This window comes from Ceratocystis lukuohia (genome assembly GCF_044167205.1).
Source record: "Ceratocystis lukuohia strain C4212 chromosome Unknown Supercontig8_pilon, whole genome shotgun sequence".
Taxonomy (NCBI): Eukaryota; Fungi; Ascomycota; class Sordariomycetes; order Microascales; family Ceratocystidaceae; genus Ceratocystis; species Ceratocystis lukuohia.
This window is the reverse complement of record NW_027263527.1, coordinates 679,862-701,528: the sequence shown is the minus strand read 5'-3', so window position 1 is coordinate 701,528 and position 21,667 is coordinate 679,862. Positions and strand designations below refer to the sequence as shown.

Here is a 21,667-nt window from a genome sequence, read left to right as displayed (position 1 = left end):
ACGAGGATAATATACTCCTTGCTCTTCAACGCCATCAAAACGGCCCAAAATTAAGTCCCTGCCTTGGTTCAAGGATATATGATATGAAGTGGACTATTGTAAGCTACGTCGCCGGCACAATGGGCATTCAATGTCGACATGATTGGATCTCTAAATCACGGAAAATATCTGATGTAAAAGAATATATTGTTGTCCAGTTCGTTCTGGACTTTCATTCACGAGGACTTCCCCCGCAACTGCGTGGTATTGACAAAATAGCTAATAAACCACTCGCCGACCCTCATTAGCAAGCGCTGAGCTTCCAACTTTGTCAACAACCCTAAGTGACCCTATAGATTTCAGCAAATTGCAACATACTGAACACCAACCACGAATCTACTGTCTAGCGTAAAAAAGCAAACAAAAAATCGTCAAGGCAGCAGGTAGAGAATGTCCAACCTGCTGAGGAGCCTCGAAGCACAAGAACGCGCTTTCGAGAAGCCCAATGCGAGCGCGAGGGAGACTAAACGACAGCGGAAGCCGTCAAGGATATGATCCTCTCGAGAGCAGAGGAAGCTATGGAATCCGTCTTGACGGGATGTGAGGGGGGTTGGAATAAGAAGCTTGCAAGCAAGCCCGCTAGAAAGTCCCGGGGTAGGCTGGAAAAGGCTCAGGGAGAAACGTCGAGCTCCACGCCTAGCGGAAAGAAGGCCCCATCTCTCATAGAGATGGCGAAGAGAGCCGCCCCGAAGCTAGCAGACACACAAAGTGCTGCTAAAAATAGCCAAGTCTTGCGAGGCCGCTAAACAGGGTGGCGAGTGGTAGACCGTCACGCACCGCAAGGCCCGGAACGCGCGTTTCTCATAGCTAGTGGCTCGCTAGGACAACAGAGTCCTGGTAAGAGGTAGCGTGGAGAATTAAATGCACAACTATGAAAGCTTCCTGATGTCGGGTAGACTTAGGGAACTGGACCTAGAGGTGAAGAAAGCTCTGAAAGACGTGCAGAAGACCAAGAGTAGTTTTGAACTTCTAGCCAACAAGCACGGTCACTCGACTCTGCTGGAGAAGAGTGACAAAATCAAGAACTACATCGGACTAGACACCGATGTAGTTGAAAGCAGCCAACACGGATGCCTATTTGGTCGGCCTGGTCGAGCGCCACCTGAACGGGGGTGGCCGAGCCGTAGAAGTAAGTTAGGAGATCACTGGCGACAAGGGTTGCCCCAGTCTACATGAACGTACTCGACATAGAGAAGTTCACAAAAGCCTTCGTAAGAAAAAACAGCTCTCTACGCGCATACCGAACACAGCACAGAAGCTGGCATGGCCGATCTTTGGACAATGTATAGTCAAGCTCCCCAACTACTGCCTAGAAGCTGGATGACACCAAAGGATCTTTAAGCCTGCAGCAATGATAGCGATCCCGAAACAACAGCGAAACAAGAGACTTCTAAGAAGCAACTGGCTGACTTCGTTTCTGTTAATCATAGGGAAGGGCTTCGAGAGGGTAGTTGCAAGAAGATTGTCAACGCAGGCAGTCGATCTATGCATAATCCCAGTGCGCTATGCTTCGGCAGTCCCTACAAGAGCCGCCATAGACCTCGCCTGGAAACTGGCAGATGTCATCACGGAAGAGTCAAAGGTGAAGACGATCACATCATTAGTCGCCTTGATATCAAGGGCGTCTTTGACGCGGCCTAAGAGGAATGACTGGTAGCCCGGCCGAGAAGCCAGCGCTAGCGAGAGTCCCTCTGGGAGTGGATGGCTTCCTTCCTGACGGACAGGTAGGTGAGTGTATCTGTTGAGGGAAGGCTCCTCGTGAAAAGGAAGGTCGGGGGCAGTCTTGCCAGACTCGCCAATCCTGTACATGATCCTCATGGTAGACCTCTTCAAGAAGATGCAGAGTCCTGGGTATGCAGATGGCGGCTTGATCTACGTATCACCGAATTAAGTTGGGGCCAACCTCCTGTGGGTTGGAGACTGGCTGAGGATGGCAGCGAGATGATGTAGTGAGAACGAGCTAGAGATGAACTGGAGCAAAACGGAATTCTTGCGCCTGTACAAGGAACGAAAAGCTGCGGGTATAGATGCGAAACTCCAAATGCCAGATGGAACTTGGCTGACGCTAATGAAAAAAAATGAAGTGATTGGTGGTGTGATGGGATCCTAGCCTGAGCTTCAAAAGGGATTATGAAATAACAAAGGCGAAGGCCCAGAAGACCATTTGTGTACTTCGACGCCTCAATATAGTCTACTTCAGAGTTCCGCCAAAGTCCGCATTGTAAGTTATGAGAGCCTGTGTGCTGCTACAGCTGAGATATACGGCCACTACATGTTATCCCATGGCAAACAAGACAGCGATGGATAAACTAGAGGCTATGCTCTGAGACGGAGTCCAGCCGGCTCTGTCAGTCTATAAAGCTACGAAAAAGTCAAGCCTATACAGGTTCGCGGCTTTCCCAAGCTTCAAAATTGTCTGTCAAGAAATGATACGGGCGGACGGGCGGGATATGCGCATACACATGTAGCGCAGACCATCCCTTAAACATAACGACAATAGATGACACTATAGACGAGGCAAAGGTAATGCTGCCTTTCCTAATTAGAGATACAGACAAACTCCAGCCAGGGGGGAAGGACCGACCGACCGACTCACAGAGAAACCGAGCAAGGAAGAGGCAGACAAGGCCCATCTCAACCTGCCCGAAATGGAATGTCAGGGGGCAATGAAGGTGTATTCGGATGGCTCGCCCAACAGCGACGGAGCCACTGGAGCTGTCTGGACTGTATGCTTTGGAGACAAGGCCTTAGCGCAAGGCGTCGACACATGTGGGAAACACAGGGAGGTGGCAGATACAGAAGCAATCGCAGCTCTCGGAGCAGTCAAGATAGCAGCTGAGGTTAGCACAACAGATCGCAACATGTACGAAATAGGCAAAGTAATATGGAATAGAACGCGCCTTGAGGCCATGATCGAGAATGAAGTGTCAGCATCAAAATTACCATCAGTGTAATGACCATCAACGAGAATTACCACTAGGACGGTGAGAAGAAATAATGGGCTAGATGTCACCAAGAAATTAATAAAAGCCGCCATGCAAGGTGATATGTTGAGCTTTAACGAGCTCCGAAGCGATTGATATCAGCTAAAATAAAAATCTATAATTTTGTCAGTCCGTCTACGTCAATGAAGATGCACGAGTAGATGGTAGCATGAGAAGCGTCTACAGCATACCCAAATCAAAGTTGAAACATCCGTCAGTGTGCAAATTCAGTGCCTGTTCTCCGCCAACAACTAAACTAGTATATTTATTTCCAAGTAGGCGGTATGATCGGAACCACTGCTCCGTTGATACTCTATATACCAAAATACAATGACTGTTTTGGCTCCTAAAGATAGCACTGTTCCTTTCAAACTATGAGCAGAAGCTTTAGGCTGACAGGATAAATGTTTCAAAACTAGCAGTAGCACTTTGGCTAGAGTAACCTTTTCAAGCTACAGTGGCTTTTAAGCATTGGAGTAACTAGCTTCAACAGGCACTGTATCAGTGTCATCTGACGGAAGACGGGCAGAGTCGGGAGCCCGATACTTGTTATTATGAGCCAGGATATTTTGGACAAGATGCTTGCCAGGGAAGTCCATGACAATAATACCAAAACATTTGGATTCGCTGTTCTTGAGGTATTGACCAAGAAACCCATTCATTCCAGTGCTAGGACTATTCCGAGCAGCAATGTTGATGGGCCTGGCGCCGAAACTGGCGGTAGTGTGCGTGATGCGCAGGATATTAGAGTCTGGAGAGGGATCCTGGCTGAGATGGGATTTAACGCTGTTCCATTTAGACTCCAAGAATAGCCCACCAAGAGAAAACTTGTAGTTATAGTTGGTCACAGTATCTTTGTTCCAGGGGAGCCCGTAACGGCCAGGACGTTCAGTCTCAAAGTCCTCTAGGATTAAAACCTTGCCGCGAAGTTGACCAAGAGTAGGCGCCACAGAAATTACATCATCATCGGCAGTGTAGATACGCTCGATGGCACGATCACCAACATAAGAGCCAGAAACAAAAACGTCATCAAAGGTTTCGAGGAACGTTTTGGAATCAACAAATATGCCGCCCCTTTGGATGCGGAGAATGACGGCCTCGCGAGGGTGTTGATCCAGGAAGTCAAAAATCTCCTCCAAGACTGCCGAGAGACTATGGCCAGTTTCATGGGGTCCATGGTACACTTGGATGGAGGAATCTTGATATCTGCAGGTAATGTCGATGTACCTGATACCACCAGTAAGTTGTTTGGCCAAAAAAGCAATTTGGGTCTGCACCCAACTGTTACGAATGTGGTATGCCATAGAGTCGTGAGTACCAGGAATGGACAAACTCGAAAGACGGGTGTCATCATCGATAGCGCCCATCCAGTCTGTAAATTTGCCCTCGTCGACATCAAAAGACCAAGGATCAATGATACCATGGTACTCGGCTGCGTGACTGACGGCCAGACAGGCCAGTGTCGTGAAGAGAGAAAAGCGCATATTGAAAACAAAGCTAATCAAAAAGCTATTTCGGCCAGGCACATAGATCGGCAGCAACTAAGGAGTGGGAGATGATAAAGTATCACTGGCAGCGGGTTGATGGAGGGGGAAAGGCGTTTTGAAACGTGAAGAGTCGGCCTCATGTCGCATTAATACATAGGCCTAGACTAGACTTTAAGAGTCGTCCCTCTCCCACATCCCGAAACAAGCGATGGCTATTATAGCAAACCCGTCATCTAAGAGAGAACGCTTCATCCGTCAAGCTGGGGCCAACTCAACCAAGGCCTCAAATTCTGCCGAGTTTCTCGGCAGTGGGCATGGAAAAGAGCCTCACATTGCAATAACTAGAGGGCCCTGAAAGTCGGGGATATGAATAACGGAGCGTCCATCTAGTGCCTCTGTTTTCTCCGGTGCGCTTCTAGACCTATGCCTAGCAGGCTTTAGTGACATGACCAGCCAAGTTCAAGCTAGACCAATCGATGGCACCAACCTCAAGTGCTAGATGCACGCATCAGTTGGCCCTCACCCAAAGTCAGGTCACAGCTTCGCACACTGACTTTTCTATGCTTATAGGAAGGGTTACAGAAAGCAGCATCGAGATATTAGCATTTATTCTGACACAGCAGAATTCTATTCTGCCATCTGGCGAAAACTGGCACATGAGCATCAGCAATCTTTGGCAAAGCTTTCTCGTAGTTGGGATGCTTGCTCCCATTTTCATGTTACCTCAACCTGGTTGATATGAAGGCCTTGTGTCATGCTCTAGGAGTCGCCGAAGGAGCCCATAGCCGCAGAGGGATACAGCAGGGATATGATTCTGCTCTGAATGTAGACGAGCTTACGCCTGGTCTCTCTTCTTCTTTCATCTGCGCGGCTAGTGTGACTGTAATTAGTTTGCCAATATGCAAGCAACGGGATGGACGCTGAGTACGACGGCACCGATGAAATACCCTCAACACGCCGCCAGCCTACTCGGGGATGTGGGAAAGCTCTCTCCTCCTTGGCTCATCTAATCATGTGGTAAATTCAATTGTAGTTATTTTAAATAGGATTTTGTTGTTATTAAATCGCAATGGAATAATGAATGCGAGGGGTGCTAGGAGGTGTTCCGCTCGCTGGTAAATTACGTTCGCAGTTTGGTTACATTGGCTTTTTTCAAGCTACAGCGGCTTTTAAGCATTGGAGCGACTGGCTTCAACAGGTTCTGTATTAGTGTTATCAGACGGGAGACTGTCGGCCTTGGGAGCCAGATACTTGTCATTAAGAGCCAGGATGTTTTGGACAAGCTGCTTGCCAGGGAAGTCCATGACAATTATACCAAAACATTTAGCTTCGGGTTCTTGGAGGTATTGACCGAGATACCCATTCATTCCAGTGCTAGGACTATTCCTAGCAGCAATGTCAATGGGAATGACGCCGAAATTGGCAGTAGTGTGCGTGATGCGCAGTATATTAGAGTCTGGAGAGGGATCCTGGCTGAGATAGAATTTAATGACCTTCCATTTCGCCTCTAAGAACATTCCGCCAGTAGCAAACCTGCGGCTATAGCTGGTCACAGTATCTTTGTTCCAGGGGAGCCCGTAGCAGCCAGGATCTTCAGTCTCGAAATCCTCTAGTATTAAAACCTTGCCGCGAAGCTCACCAAGAGTGGGCGCCATAGCAATTACACCAGAATCGGTCGTGTAGATATGCTCGATGGCACGATCACCAACATGAGAGCCAGAGATAAAGTTTTTATCGAAGGCTTCGAAGAATTTTGTGGAAGTAACCAATATATTGTGCCTTATGCGGAGAACGACGGTCTCGCGAGGGTGTTGATCCAGGAAGTCAAAAATCTCCTCCAAGACTGTCGAGAGGGGGTGGCCAGTGTCATAGGGTCCATAGTACACTTGGATGGAGGAATCTTGATATCTGCAGGTAATGTCAATGTACCTGATACCGCCAGTAAGTTGTTGGGCCAAATAAGAATTTTGGGTCTGCATAAAACTGTTACCAATGTGGTATGCCATAGAGTCGTGAGTACCAGGAATGGACAAACTCGAGAGAAGGGTGTCATCAGCGATGGCGCCCATCCAGTCCGTATATTTGCCCTCGCCAACATCAAAAGACCAAGGATCAATGATATCATTGTACTCGCCTGCGTGACTAACAGCCAGACAGGCCAATGCCGTCAATAGAGAACAGCGCATATTGAAAACGAAGCCAATCGAGAAGCTATATCGGCCAGGCACATAGATCGGCAGCAGCTAAGGAGCGGAGGATGAGAAAGTATCAGTGACAGCGGGTTGATGGAGGAGGAAAGGCGTTTTGAATATTGAGGAGTCGGCCTAATGTCGTATTAATACCTAGGTCCAAACCAGAATTGAAGAGCCTTTCCTCGCGCGTCCCAAAGCGAGAGATAGCCATCATCATAAACCCGTGGCCTAAAACACAACCATCCACCCATCAAGCTAAGGCTAGCTCAACAAAGCCTTCACATCCCCGAGTTTCTCAGGAGTAGAGATGGAAAAAAGCCTAACATTCCAATAGCTAAAGGGCCCTCAAAGCCGGAGATACGAATAGCAGAGTGTGTATTCAGAGCCTCTGTTTTCTCCGGTGCACTTCTAGGCTGTATGTCTAGCGGGGTTTAGTCACATTATTCGCCAGGTTAACGCAAGACCAATTGACGGCATTAACGCGGAGTGCTGGACGCATACATCAGTTGGCCCTTACTCAAAGTTAGGACATACCTTTGTGTGCTGTTTTTTCATGAAGGACAACTGCTATCTTGGCTGTCAGTAACCTCAGTCGGGGTTACCAGGATTGCTGACTCTCACCAAGTTCGGCCAGACGTTAGGGTTAGCATCGGACATAACGGGCCCTTTCCAAGGCCATGTGTTTGGCCTAGACACTGTAGTGATGGATATATAAATCTGTTGAAATCCGTTCTTCAATCAAAAATTAGACAAACATTGGCAAGGTTTCCTAATGTTTCGGATGCTTGCTGTCATGTCATGGTTACTATGAAGACCTTAAGTCATGCTCCGGGCGTCGCCGAAGAAGCTCATGTCCCGTTAGTATTAGCGCAGATGAATACATCGGGGATACGATCTAGCGCCAAATGTAAACGTATTTACGCCTGGTCTCTGTGTTTTCGTTCACGTGCACGTCCAGTGTGCAATTCGTCAACTTGCCTAAATGGAAATCGCGAGGTAGAGGTTGAGTATGACGCACTGATCAAATACTATCATCAACAAACCGCCAACCCACTCAGAGATCTGACAAAATCCTCCCTCTCCCTTCGTTTCCTAATCCAATCAATGTGCGACTTTATTTGAGGATTCTAGAATTCCCTTTCTTCGCACGTCCTCCCATGATCCCTGAAAAGACGCCATTTATTCGGTTATCGCTTCCAGTTAGCTATCGCCTATCAGCTTCACAACTTATAGGAGGGCTATACTAGTCGCATCTTTTCTAGCCATCCTTCACCCTCCCCCACTTCCCGTCCATATTACACTAGCTGGTCTTCGGATTATGGTGCTGCTGCTTCTGAGCTCTCTCTACCCATGAATCATGACGGAACGTGCTGTAACATCGGCGATACGTTATCACGAGGTAGCCTGCTAACTTGTGAACATCTTCCACTGTGGCAACCTTCATACCTCTAGATTAACTACAGTTCACACTTGGGATTAGAAAAGCCTCTAAGCAGGGCCGTCTGCATCGCTTTGCTCTGGTCGTGCTGATGCCCTTCCACCGGGGCGTACCAAAGACTCAACAGGCAGCTAAAAGGGGATAATCAGGACCAGTCGGCTCTATGAGTTCTAGAACAAATATTGAAGGCTCACGCGCTCGCCTAAACTATATAAACACGGATTAATCTTTAAATAAGAAAGTTTGGGCAAGCGGATGTGCCAGGGACAGCCTGCAGCTCTTAATTCCGATGGTGGTCTCATTTGTGATATCTCCGTGAAATTAACAACATGGTATCGGTTTCTACATGCGCACTGAGTTGGTGTACTAGGACCGGAAGACTGTGCTGAAGGTGCTAGGGCCACTGGGCTTTTTTAATATTCTGACAGTGATGTAAATACGTACTTCACGAGTCACACTCATTGAATACAACCGTCTACCTTTATGTCTGGTAAAGTAAAGCAAGTGCTTGTAGTTCGCTGCTTAGTGAAACAGTGCATAGAATATAAACAATAGGCTAACTTGCAATGCATGCAATAGTATTCGAGGCTGCTCGTCAGAAAAACCAACATTCATCAATATACTCATTATTGATGAAATGTGTCGCTGGTATGGAAGAGTAAGATAGACCAACAGTAACAAAAGCCGGGTAAATGTGTACGGATTGCCTCGTCCAGCCCATCACATCCTTGTACGTGACAATAGATAGTGGTATGTGAAAATAACAGTAGATATTAGGAGGACGTACATAATGTCCTGTAAAGAAAGGAAGAAGGAATCAGTGATTATTTAAGTTGTTCTGTATCTGTCCAAGTCTAGTCTGAAGAGCGTGTCTCAGACGGTTTATATATCTATCACCACTATGTTCTAGATCAAGCACAAGGGCCTTGGAAGAAGACCCTTTGTGTCTGGCACTAACCCTAACGTTTGGGCGAACGAGATCAGGGTCAGCAATCCTGGTAACCCTAACTTAGGTTACTGATAGAAAAACACAACGGAAGCAGCTCCGACTCGCCTTCAATTTATGACTTAGTGCTTAGACGACTATTTGCTATCAAACAGCTGAATTACTAGATGGGCGTCGATAGCAGCTGATATTCTCAGCTGATAGGCTTGCCATCCTCTTAACACTCCATGTGCCAAATAGTACAAACAGTTGCAAGTTCCCTGTCTCGTTGTCTTTCCCTTGACCGATGAGCGTGAGTCCTTTGGCCAAGTCGCCAGAATATTCAGGTCGTTATCAAGCATAAAAATGGAATGACTGCTGCAAAAGCTCATAACGTAACCCAATGGCAAATACGCTATCGAAATGCTAGATAATAAACAACCAAGTTATTCACAAGTAGCTCCCTTTAAATGCTTTTGATTAGAATAAGTGTCTGTTCGCCATTTCAATGTATAATGATGTTCATCGACTCAAGCCTGTCGCTTTATTCATGGCAGACGGCTTCTCAACTTCCAAAATATACCTCCTTGGCGCCTATTTAACCTTAATACCACATATGTGGTATGCTATTCAGAATGAACGACGGAGAAGAACGACGAAGACCATGACTGACAGAGGAGCTGGACCTTGCTGAGTAGGCAGCCACAGATGGCAAATTGGGAGTAAGGGCTAACTACTAGTCATCTTCATGGGGCCAAATAAAGCTCCCAGATAGATAGGGAGTGCAAATGGCCATTGATTTCCAAATCAATGATGACTTTAGCATATTGGTTTATAGTCAGCCTGACCAACCCCTCGGCCACCTTGAACACTTTCTATAAACCTAGAATCACAACTCCCCATTCGTCACTATTGTAATAATATAAATACTAGGCTCGATAGTAACACTGAAAGTTCTAGCAACTTTGTTCCTCTACCGTATCTTCTCATGTATCGTACATTTGCGTCTCCTTGGATCACTTTCTTTCAGTATCCGAGTCGTTCATACCCGTCCTATCACTTGGAGGCTTTTTCTGCAGTCATCTGTTTTGTCCCAACCATAGCAGCATTTACGCACCGTTGGCTTTGACACTGGCGGGATCTTCGAAAATGATTGTCTCATCTAGAATAGACGGACGGCTTTCTGGCTTAGGAGCCCGATATTTTTCATTCAGAGCCAAAATACGGGCTACAAGATGCTGGCCAGGAAAGTCCATGACAACAATCCCAAAACAGTTGCCCTCTTTAGTTGTAAGATACCGGCCAAGATACTTGTTCATTCCGTCTTTGGGATGATTCCTGGCTGCAACATTAATGGGGCTGACTCCGAAACTAGCCGTAGTGTGGGTAATACGCAGTTTATTGGGCTCTGGAGCCTCGCTGAGATGAGATTTGACCTCCTTCCATTTGGAGCCCAAAAACTTAGTGCCGGCAGCAATCTTAGAGTTGTAGTTAGACACAGTATTTGAGTTCCAAGGGAGTCCATAATGGCCGGCGGGTCTCGTCTCGAAGTCCTGCAGGATGTATAGCTTGCCGCGAAGCTCACCAAGAGTAGGTACCGTAGGAATGCTACTCTTCTTGGAGTAGACACGCTCGACGGCACGGTTGCCAAGATCAGAGCCAGGGACGAAATATTGATCAAAGTACTGGAAGAAGATTTTGGAATCATCAAATATGCCCCCCCTTTGGATGCGGAGAATGACGGTCTCGCGAGCATGTTCACCCAGAAAATCAAATATCGTTTCCAAGACAATTGGGAGACTGTAGGTAGTATCGGAAAGTCCATGGTACACTAAAATACCATTTTTGTCATGTCTGCAGGTAATGTCGATGTACCTGATGCCGCCAGCGAGTTGCCTTTCCAGAGGTATATTTTGGCTCTGCCAGAGACTACTTTCAAGGTCGTATGTCATAGAATTGTGAGTGCCAGGGATGACCAAATCTGACAGTAGGGTATCATCACGAAGTGGGTCCATCCAGTCGGCGTTTTCGCCGGCAGAGACATCAAAAGACCAATGGTCCTTGATCTGATTGTACTCTCCTGCATGGCTAAAGGCCAGGAAGCCTAGGGTGGCGAAAAGAGAGAAACGCATATCGACGACCAAAGAAATTAGAAGTATGTACTAAATAGCCACATAGATTGGCAGGGTTTAAGAGGAGGAAAGAGACCAGAGTACGAGTGGTGCGGTCGTGGGGTAGTGGAGAAACCTAGGATGCAGACCCTTCAAATAGTGGGCATGATGCAATATTAATAGTTGTTCTAGACGTGCTTTGGCGGGCCGTCTCACTGATATCCAAAGTGTGCCAACGGCCAGGATGACATATCAGTAATCAGTTCGACAGGTCTCCGCCAGATAAGCTAGAGCCAGTGCCAAGAAGCTCTAATGTCTTCTTGAGTTTGCTTTGAATGGATAAGGACATGGTATTGGCGCCTAGGGATAGAGATGCGAATACTACAGCTTGTGTTTACTTGCCATTGCCCCTTTGGCCAGTGCATTTCTAAGCCCCCTATCAGGCCGGAAGCCATGACCATATATAGTCGTGATATACAGGCCCATGTGTGGAGTAGTGGGCAAAGCCTATAGCCGTCTTTGCATAGCCTATTTTCACAAAAGAGGCGCCTACTCCCAGTATCTTTGCTGGCTACACTGCCTTGTCTTTTGCTTTGTACACGGACAGGCGTTGAGAACGGCGCCAGCACTACATAAACAACTCTAGCCGTCAGTTACACAGTACGCGAAGCGTACCTCTTGTCGGCAAATCATAGGTATATGCACATTAGAATTTTACCCACAAAGTCATTTCTTAATAACAGCTATTAAGGCGAGCTAATAAGACTCTTCTTGTCTTCTTGTGTATAAAGGAGTTTGCAAAAAGAGACATAGCAATCCTTACACTCACCTAGACACGGCGCAAATCCGCAGCCCCACTAAAGCAGACACACGGGCCATTCTAGACCAAGGCATAAAATTGCATTCCCAGGCACTACGGGTCGGGATGACGTCAGTCTCGTTTGCGCAGACATTGACGACGAAGTTTAGGTCCGATTACTGCTAGTCCACAAAGATGCAGTGTAAGTATGATCTTGTACGGCACCCCACAACCATTTAGGCCCGATATATGTGCTCTTTCCCATCCCTTAGTGCAATGTGCTATTGCTCCTCTTCATAGTTCTAAGGCGCCCGTACTTCCATGTCATCGACAATGGCGTAGCAGTCCCTTGACCTGCCAATACGTAGGAAGGAACAACCCTTTCTCTACTTCACGGTATTTCTGCATGAAAATAACGGTCTTTCAAGAGGTCCCTGTAGCGGCCTGGTACAAGCTTAGACAGACAGAATCCTGGGGCAGGTCCTTCCCGAAACATTCTCAAAGAAACACATTTCTTCATCGGCTTGCCCATGTTTGTACTAGGATTCGCTAGGCTGAACAGGGGGAAAGACACGGAAAGGAAGTTGAATGATGATGGCACTGTTGTAGTCCTCTGAAACTTGAGGAGCTGGCAATCCTTTCCCTTTTCACCCCCAGCCTGTCTGCTTTAGTGGCTTTGTTTGGACATTCTAGAATGTGTCTCATTGTCCAATGACGAAACATGAACATAGCCAGTCTCTCCTAAATGAAGACGGCACCTGGGACAAGACCAATAATGGCACCAGCTCCGTCTCGAAAGCGGGTAAATTTAAATCAATAACTGCTTAAAAGATAGCCAGTCAGCGTTACCACCGCCATTTTCTGTCACCTTAAATTGGGGCATGGCTATATCAGCTTTGTTTTTTCCTTGCTTCCATTTTTTTATATCATAGTCTGCTCTCAAAAGGCCAGGGGCAGTACGCGCACTAATCCTATTCCAAATGAGGCACTCGGCTATTTCGATGGTTCGATGCTTTAGCTGGGGTCTAGAAGTCTTTATTTCTCATTACGCCCAAACAGATGCTTCTGATCTATCACTCCCTACGCATGAATAATGCCAAAGGAAAGGGCACATTGCAGCCAAAACAGCCACTTTGCCCAGCCCACACAGCTCGCAGAGGGGCAGGGCTGTTGGGGTATTGAAAAGGCATATGTATAATAAATAATGCTACCAAAAACGGAAATACAGTCCCTGCACTTGAGATCTGTGAGTCCAAGCACAACTCGCAAGCATCCGTATAATCTACACGATTACATAGGGTACAGTTCACAACAAAGCAGTCCATCACACCTACCACCATACATTCCTTGTCTTTGCAATAAATAAAATTCTTATTTGGCCCTCTGGAAGAATATACTGCCAAGCTAATTTGCTATGTGACTTCGTCGAATACATTTCTTTTGCTTATTTTGTGAAAACTCTTGAATAATATCAAAACCCTTCTTCAAGTCACCAGGACCTCTGACCAAATAGCTTTTCAGCTCACGATGTGCTGACTCTGTCGGAGGCGTAGTTCGTTGGCCGTAGTTTCTGATATTCTTGATAAGCCAGCCTGCCTACGCCTGACGTACTGGCCATGACTATCTGATTGGCTGGATTGTTGCCAAATCGGCTATGTGATTGGTTCAATTACTTAGCTTAGTGTGTGGGGCCTCAAATTTTCAAGGTGCGAATAGGAATTCTCTAAAAGTAGCCACCATCTTCGAGGCATAGACTCAGCGGTAATAGAGCCAAGGCTGTATGTTCGAATCTTCGCCGCAATGATGTATTGTATATAAACAGGATCTAACCTCCAAACACGAAACTTAGTAGAAACTCGGATACTGAAAACAACCGGCGTAGCTTACAAGTGAACGGGACACGTCACGGTACCCCTCGCATTCATTATTCCATTGCGATGTAATAACAACCAAAAACTATTTGAAATAACTACGGTTATCTTTGCTAGATGATTCTACATCTTTTAAATAGCTTCAAGCATTATGGCCTGTCTTCATACAATTGCTACAGTGCTGAATGCCCGCCGTAGTCCACCATTTTGTGGCATTTCGTGAGCCGCCTGCCGATCAACATCGTTTTGAGCTAGAATATCCTTCGCATCCCCTACAGTAAGGGCTCATCCTTGCTGTATATATGTCTTTTTGACTCTAGTATTTGGTGAGTGTCTCACTTGCAACTCATGGTGACTTGTTCTCCTTTTGTAAAAGCACTACCTCATGCATATTGCCCGTGTCCCCTTTGCCAATTGGCCGATAGCATCATAAATGGAGTGGCGAAGCTTCCCTGATGATAGAAAATTAAGTCCTTGACATAGGCAGACTGTGAGAGGGCCTGTGTCGGATTGTGTGGCATCAAAGAGACAAGTGTTGGTCTCTTTGGGAAGAGAGCCGGCCGGCGTTGGAGCTTATAAGTTGTTCTCATGCTTCAACAAAACTGCTTGAGCATCATGAGGCGCCAGTCGTTTGTATGATTGAAACGAGTCTTGAGCTCTGGCTGTCGCTGGATGAAGTGTGAAGCCCAGTGCTGCCCAACACGTCCCGCGTCGTGTTCTGAGAGGAAGAGGTTGGCTCGTTCTTCAAAACCACTAAGCCGGGGGGGGGGGGGGGGGATCCTCGCCAAGCTAGGTCAAGAATGAGCTTGACTAGAGCCACTTTTTCGAGTAGAGTTAATCTCATAGAGTTGGCATGTACATCTTGTCAAGCCTGTCTCCCCTATTTCCTGCGTTGTCGACACTATATCTACTATAAAGCAGCAATTGTTGCCAGTTTCCTAATCCGCAATCTTCTTTATTGTACTACAGACGAAGGCGTTGGACTTGGAGCATATATATTTTATGCTGAATGTATGTGCGGCCATCTAGTCGTATATCTTCATTCTACATGGGTTTAATTGTGTTACTTCGCGGTAATGCTTCTTGACAGGCGGCCTAAAGGGCATAGAGGAGCCCATTTTGGATAAGAATGACTGTTTGCTGGATGCTTCGGTGTAAATAATCCAATTGCAAGTGGCCAAATGTTGGTCCAAGCTAACTAACTTCCGACTTTGCGAAAGCAAATGCAGTATCAAACGAGGGGATGGATTACAAACTACGGCTGAATTGTAATTGGAATACGAGCCGACTTTTGTAATATCCTTTTACAGTCAGCCAGTCAGGTCCCGTCCAGATCGATTACAAACCTACTCTCGTAACTGCGTATTCATTGCCGAAACATGGATATGAATGATGTGTTAGATGTTAACTTTAGAAACTATGATGGATTGCTTTCTGTCTCTCGCTCTCTCCAATATCCTGGTTTATTTTCACCTGCCAACTCCTCTTCCCAGTGGCAGCGCTCATGGTTACGGTTCTACAACATAATTAGAATTTTCAAGGACTTTAGATTACTTTAATATGCTATCTGTTGGATGAAATGTTGGATGAACTACATGGAGGATGGGTATTGTGGGGAATTTGCCTTCGGTCGGGTTAACCCTGGGTAAACCTGAGCCTGAATACTTCAGCTTAGTTGTCCATGATGGAAGAACTTAACACCTTAGAGAAAGAATAGAAAAAGCAAGCTTCACCATAACGATCAATCTGTATACCAGCACGGTTCCACGTGCGGTTGTACAGGATCACGAGTGACTCCTAAAGTGATGAAATCTGAATTCAGTAGATTGTTCCGACACTATCTATTTCTTTACAGCCAGGTCATTCTTTAAGCGCTTCGGACGTCATCTTCAAATGTGGCAGTATTATCAGTGGGGAGATCTGGGAACCTAGGAGCCAGATACTTGTCGTTAAGATTTATAATCCCCTGGACAAGAAACATGCCAGGAAAGTCCATGACAACAATGCCAAAACAACCGCCCTCTTTAAGCAGGAGGTGTTGGCCAAGATACTTGTTCATTCCCATACCAGGGTGACTTCTGGCTGCAAGACTAATAGGACTGACTCCAACACTGGCCGTAGTGTGGGTGATACGCAGCTTCTTGCAGCCGGCAGAGGGAGCCTTGCTGAGGTGAGATTTGATGCTAGCCCATATCGATTTTATAAACAGCCCACCGACAGAAAACTTGTGGTTATAGCTGGTCACAGCATCTTTGTTCCAGGGAAGCCCATAACGGCCGGGAATACTGGTCTCGAAGTCCTGCAGGATGAAAACCTTGCCTCGAAGCTCACCAAGAGTGGGTATCATAGTAATACCATCGGTACCCTTGGAGTAGATACGATCGGCGACGCGACCGTCAAAGCCAGAGCTAGTATCAAAGTACTTTTCAAAGAATTTAATAAATTCATTGGAACGATCAAGGATCCCGCCCCTCTGGATGCGGAGAACGATAGTTTCGCGAGGGTTTGCATCTAAGAAGTCAAACAACGTCTCTAATACGTACCCAAGAGTGTAGCCAGTCTCATAAATTCCATGGTAAGCTAGGATATCACGTTTGTTATATCTGCAGGTAATATCGATGTATCTGATACCGCCATTAAGTTGCTGGATCAAAGGTGCAATTTGGGTCTGGAAAAGGCTGTTGCGGATGTTGTATGTCATGGAGTTATGGCTGCCAGGGATAGAAAGACTCGATAGGGGGGTATTGTCGGCAATGGGGGCCATCCAGTCGGTATTTAGACCTGTGTAGACGTCAAAAGACCAATTATCATTGATCTTGTTGTATATCCCAGCATGACCAAAGGCCAAAAAGCCCATAATGGCAAAAAGATGAAAGCGCATAATGACAAGAGGATGGCACCAAAGGTGTGTATCAAATTTTCAGGCAGGTCGAGAAGTCTGAAGGGTATGGGAGACGGCAGTATCACTGAAAGAGGGTTGATGGGCAAGAAACCCCCGTTGCGTTTTGAAGAGCGGGCTTGGTGTAGTATTAATAGTCTGACCTTGGGGAAAAACTGGGTGACCTGCCTTGCTGAAAACTAGTCTAGCGGTAGTTATAGTGAAAGGTGGTCGGCGATTCTTTCGGCAAGTATTCATTGGGGAAGCGAGAGCCAATACCACGAGGCTCCAACATCTTGTTAAGCTTTTGTGGGCGGTAGTGGCGCTGTGATAGCTAGATGGCTCTAAACATCAGAGATACGAATAATACAGCATGCTTCTCACTACGGCTTTTTCATGCAGGACACTTCAAAGTGCCAGGTATTAGACTGGAGGCTATGGTCATTCATAGTCGTGACATTAACTGCGTCTAAGGTGAAGGGTAAACACAGGCATTGAGACGCCGTTAAACAAGCTCTTTTGTTAGCTATTGCATACCTACTCGCAGCCAGGCCTTCAGAAAAGGAAGATCTGATCCAGTCTTGGCCTCATCGCGTATACTTTCTGGTCTGTAGCGTGTTAAAATGTTGCCGCAGTCACTCACTATACTCTAGTTCTTGGGCCTAAAGCGAGCTTAGGCGTTGCCGAAGAAGCTCAAGCAAGATTACTATCAACCCACAACCACGGCGGGAATACATTCTTGAGCTAGATCAAGCAACACTTCGTGCCTTATTCATGTGATGTTGTCCTGGGCGCATTACGTACCTTACAGCTACGTCAAGGATTAGTCTTGCGAAAATCAAAACAACTATTTTGCATTTCGTTCTGCCGGGGGGGGCAGAGATATCCGGAGAAATCTCTCTAGCAGCTTGATGAAACGTTCGATGATGAGGGCGGGACAGGCCCTCTCCAGAACACTGTTGAAGAACCCCATTTCTTCACAGCATGTTTCTGATGCTTGCAGATGAAGCTTCGAGCCGATAGCAAGGGTCTCTAGTACATTAGAGCTATTCAATACAAGTACGTACATGTGATATACCACTACCGATGAATAATGACGAAGCGAGGCACATAACAGTAAATAAGCACTCCTATAAAGACTTTGGAGAAACGGCTGCATGGGTCAATGAAGTGCGTACAATTACATTGCCACAAAAGGCGCTATATTTCCTAGACATGAGGCCTGAGAATCTAAGCACAGCTAACAGAAGCATTTTTAAAACTCATGCTATTACGGGTAGATTTCACTGAAAGGTCATCACTCATGACACGATCCTTGTCTTTTCTTGGAATTAATGTAGCTTTTAGTAAGAGTTCCGTATTCCCATGCAGGACCATCTGCGTTCTCTTTGTTAGTGCTAGTAGCGCTTATCAAGCGTTGCACTTGACTATACGTTTTAAGGTAAATTATACGAAGGAGATTTTCATGAACCCTCGCAGAAGAACAAAGCGCCAAGACTAAAGAGTGGACCCTGCTGTGTAGCGTTTCAAATGCACACTCTATTCCTCCTTCCGCGCTAATACTCACATCTTTTATGGCTAACAACTTTCTAGGGTTAGTTGCCACTCAGAAACCCTTAAGGTAATAGAGAGTGTGGAGTGTTGTCGTGAAATTGCTGGTGTTGATTGAACTCTCCTCTTTGTGCTGAGGATTTTGAATATGAGGGATTTATACTTGGGCTTACAGTTATGTGTTCTTGCCTGCACGTCGGCATGTATTAGAAGAAAACTAGAATGGAGTAGACTGTGCGAGATATCGCTGGGTAATTATAGGAAACTGTTGCGTAAGGACGAATTACTAGATGGATGCCAATGGCAACTGGCTTGTTCAACTTCTACGCTATACGCAACATTGGCGCCAAGCAGGAAATTGTAAGAGATGCTATGAGTTCCCTGGTCTATGGTACTTCCTTTGGGGGCCTTTGGTGAAGGACTCGACCTTGAGTTTCTTCAAAATACATGGGCGACTTTGGTTAAGGGAGCATACATCTCAAGTCGAGTGTGCTTCTAGTCACTTGGTAGTACGTGTCTATTCGACATTGGCCTACAATTGGCCGATTGCCAGGCCAAAACGTGATTGCTATCCTAACTCGCCACAAAAGTCTCACCAATGAATGTCTGAGCCAAAGGCCAGCCAACCAAGGAACAACTCATGTAAAAGGCATTCACTCATCAAGGCTGTCAATAAGAGAGATCGTTTATTGGGCGTTCTAGCATATGATCTCTATCCCCAGTAGGCTATCGCTAAAGAAACAAGGTGCTATCTTTGACGCTCGTTTGGCTCGTATATGGCTTGTATGTAATGCGGTGTTGAAGGAGCAGCCGTAGGAGGGATAACAAGATATATGGACAGGCACTAGACCTTAGGCGTGAAGGTAGTAGTGGATGGCAAGTTGCTAGCGGCAGCTAACCGATTGCTGGCTTTGCGGAAGTAGCCTGGGAATGGAATGCAAATTATGGATTCTCTCACTACAGAGCAACGTTCGCTTATCGTTTTATAACCAGCTTAGGGAGTATATGAGGGCTTTCGACCTAGACCACAAACCTATATGTGTGGACATTGGAAGTATTTATTTTACTGTTTTCTTGTAAATTTAATTTTCACTTCCTATCTATCCTGCCGCCATCCCTTCACAATGACATCATTGAGACTTGTCACCCTGTGGCATTGACTGACTTTGGGGGTTTTAGGCTCATTTATCCCATCCCATGTTTCTTTATAACCATATCGCCGTCTAAGCGCCATGAACAGGGTCATCGACACTGACGGTGTCAGTGTCGATACTTTCTGGAAGATTGGGAACTCGATGCTTGTCATTAAGCTTCAAGATCTGCTGAACAAGCAAGTTGCCAGGGAAGTCCATGACCACAATCCCAAAACAATTGCCCTCGTCGTTCATTAGGTATTCGCCGAGAAATTTGTTCATTCCAGAACTCGGACTTGGTCTAGCAGCAATATTAATGGGACCGGCGCCAAAACTGGCCGTAGTATGGGTGATGCGTAGCTTATGAGAGTCTTTTGGCGGGCTCTGATTTATTATTGATTTGACGCCAGCCCATTTCGAGGGCAAGAAAAAGGTACCAGGAGCAAACCTGTGGTTGTAACTAGAGACGGATTTCGAATTCCAGGGAATACCATAAAGACCGGAGGGGTTTGTCTTGAAGCCCTACAGAATAACGATCTTGCCCCGAGCCTCTCGAAGAGTAGGGGCTGTAACGTCACCAGGGCCTCCCCAGTAGATATGCTGGATAATGCGATCGTCAACGATAGGGCCAGAGATGAAGTATGTTTTGATAGTTTTGAGGAAGGTTTCGGGACTGTCGAATATGCCTCCCCTCTGGATGCGTAGAATAATAGTTTCACGAGGGTGTTGATCGAGAAAGTCAATCAACGTATCTATGACATTGCCGAGACTGTAGCCAGTGTCAGTAAGTCCATGATAGACTTCGATAATATAGTTGCGATATCTGCAGGTAATGTCGATGTATCTGATACCGCCGGTAAGTTGCTGGGCCAGAGGTACATTCTGGGTTTTCATCAAGATATTTTCTAATTTGTCTGTCATGGAATTGTGAGTGCCAGGAATGGACAAGCTAGAGAGAAGGGTATTGTCAGTGATGGTGCCCATCCAGTCGGCGTTTTGCTCAGCGTTGAGATCAAAGGACCACAAGTCATCGATATTTTTGTAAGTGCCAGCATGACTGAATGCCAGAAAGGATAGTGCGACGAGGAGGGAGAAGTGCATAGTGCCAACTGAGCCCAACAAATGGTTATATCAAATAGCCGCGTAGATCGGTAGGAAATGGAAGAGGGCAAGTGAAGGGGGTTTCAGTGAAGGTGACTGCATCTAGATAAAGAGGACGGGAAGTTTTAGGAGGCGGGAATGATGTTGTATTAGTAGATAGACGGTGAGCAGACTGTAGCACGCTCACATCGCTAGTATCTAGAGTCCGGCGGCCACAATGATAGCCCGCGGTAACTTCTTAACGGTGCTCTTCAGCTAAGCTACGGCCAGCCTATAGACACCTCCTGAAACGCAGTGCTTTTCGTAGGTGTGCTATAGCTATGCAGCTAGACTTTTCGTTACCCACAGGAACCTAAAGCATAGATAGATGTGTAGTTGGTGTATAGAGTGTCTCGCCAATTTTTCTCGTCGAAAGGCAATTTCAGTAGTCTTCTCATGCGAAGCCTGGACCATCCATATTTGCGATTTTACTTCGATGAGAGCCGAAACGCTGGTAGACGCAATAAGCTACATCAAGCTGTGTATAGGTGCTGGTAATTGTGAAATACGTATCGCCGCCTTGGTAAGGTATCTTGTTGACGGAGAAGCCCTACCTAGGCCTAGTATCATTGTCCCCCTGTTTCGTTTGATCCTGTCCTTTTGGTATAGACGCTAATGACAACGAAAGCTGCTCTCTTCTGTGCATGCTACACTACGCGTAGGCTTTTACTATAGAGTATACCGACCTGCCATCCCACCAGCCGGCCTCGCCCTTACCCTCTTTCACCCCCTCTTCTCTCCGCTCTAGCCAATGCAGAATCAGACACATGGGCCAGGCAAGCACAAACAGCAGAAATGCTGCTACAAAGTCTAAAGGTCAAAACATCGCGGCTTGTCTCTATTCTAGATGGCCGCATATTTAGATTAGAATTAATGTCTCGTCAATATTCCCCATGACTCGGGTCTTTGGTGTACCTTTTATGTGATCCTGGGTAGGTCGTATCACTCCGGCTAGAGGACTTATAGCTGGCCCAAGTGTATATCATGCTACTTGATGGGTTTGAGCTGGGCCCTGCTTCCATACCCTTGAAAATGGTCAGATGGTTTGTTTGATTAGTAATGGCAGCACGCGGGAAATAACGGCCTTTTCACTATTGATGAAAATCCATAAATGAGGAT

General features: G+C 46.3%; 5 protein-coding genes across 5 annotated transcripts; all 5 read right to left on the bottom strand.

Annotated features, from left to right (window-relative positions):
• Window positions 1–3,487: 3,487 nt before the first annotated feature.
• On the bottom strand, window positions 3,488–4,507 carry HOO65_080170 (1-phosphatidylinositol phosphodiesterase; the record flags this gene model as incomplete). The annotated part of the gene is made up of 1 exon (XM_071001491.1): window positions 3,488–4,507. One exon carries the CDS (start codon window positions 4,505–4,507, stop codon window positions 3,488–3,490), a length of 1,020 nt encoding a protein of 339 aa, XP_070856400.1.
• Window positions 4,508–5,679: 1,172 nt separating this feature from the next.
• Window positions 5,680–6,696, bottom strand: HOO65_080169 (1-phosphatidylinositol phosphodiesterase; the record flags this gene model as incomplete). The annotated part of the gene is made up of 1 exon (XM_071001490.1): window positions 5,680–6,696. The coding sequence occupies one exon, from the start codon at window positions 6,694–6,696 to the stop codon at window positions 5,680–5,682; it is 1,017 nt and encodes a 338-aa protein (XP_070856399.1).
• Window positions 6,697–10,174: 3,478 nt separating this feature from the next.
• HOO65_080168 (1-phosphatidylinositol phosphodiesterase) lies at window positions 10,175–11,197 on the bottom strand (the record flags this gene model as incomplete). The annotated part of the gene is made up of 1 exon (XM_071001489.1): window positions 10,175–11,197. One exon carries the CDS (start codon window positions 11,195–11,197, stop codon window positions 10,175–10,177), a length of 1,023 nt encoding a protein of 340 aa, XP_070856398.1.
• Window positions 11,198–15,713: 4,516 nt separating this feature from the next.
• HOO65_080167 (1-phosphatidylinositol phosphodiesterase) lies at window positions 15,714–16,727 on the bottom strand (the record flags this gene model as incomplete). Its single annotated transcript, XM_071001488.1, has 1 exon — window positions 15,714–16,727. One exon carries the CDS (start codon window positions 16,725–16,727, stop codon window positions 15,714–15,716), a length of 1,014 nt encoding a protein of 337 aa, XP_070856397.1.
• Window positions 16,728–19,498: 2,771 nt separating this feature from the next.
• HOO65_080166 (1-phosphatidylinositol phosphodiesterase) lies at window positions 19,499–20,509 on the bottom strand (the record flags this gene model as incomplete). Its single annotated transcript, XM_071004348.1, has 2 exons — window positions 19,499–19,856; window positions 19,935–20,509. 2 exons carry the CDS (start codon window positions 20,507–20,509, stop codon window positions 19,499–19,501), a joined length of 933 nt encoding a protein of 310 aa, XP_070856396.1.
• Between the last annotated feature and the right edge of the window lie 1,158 nt (window positions 20,510–21,667).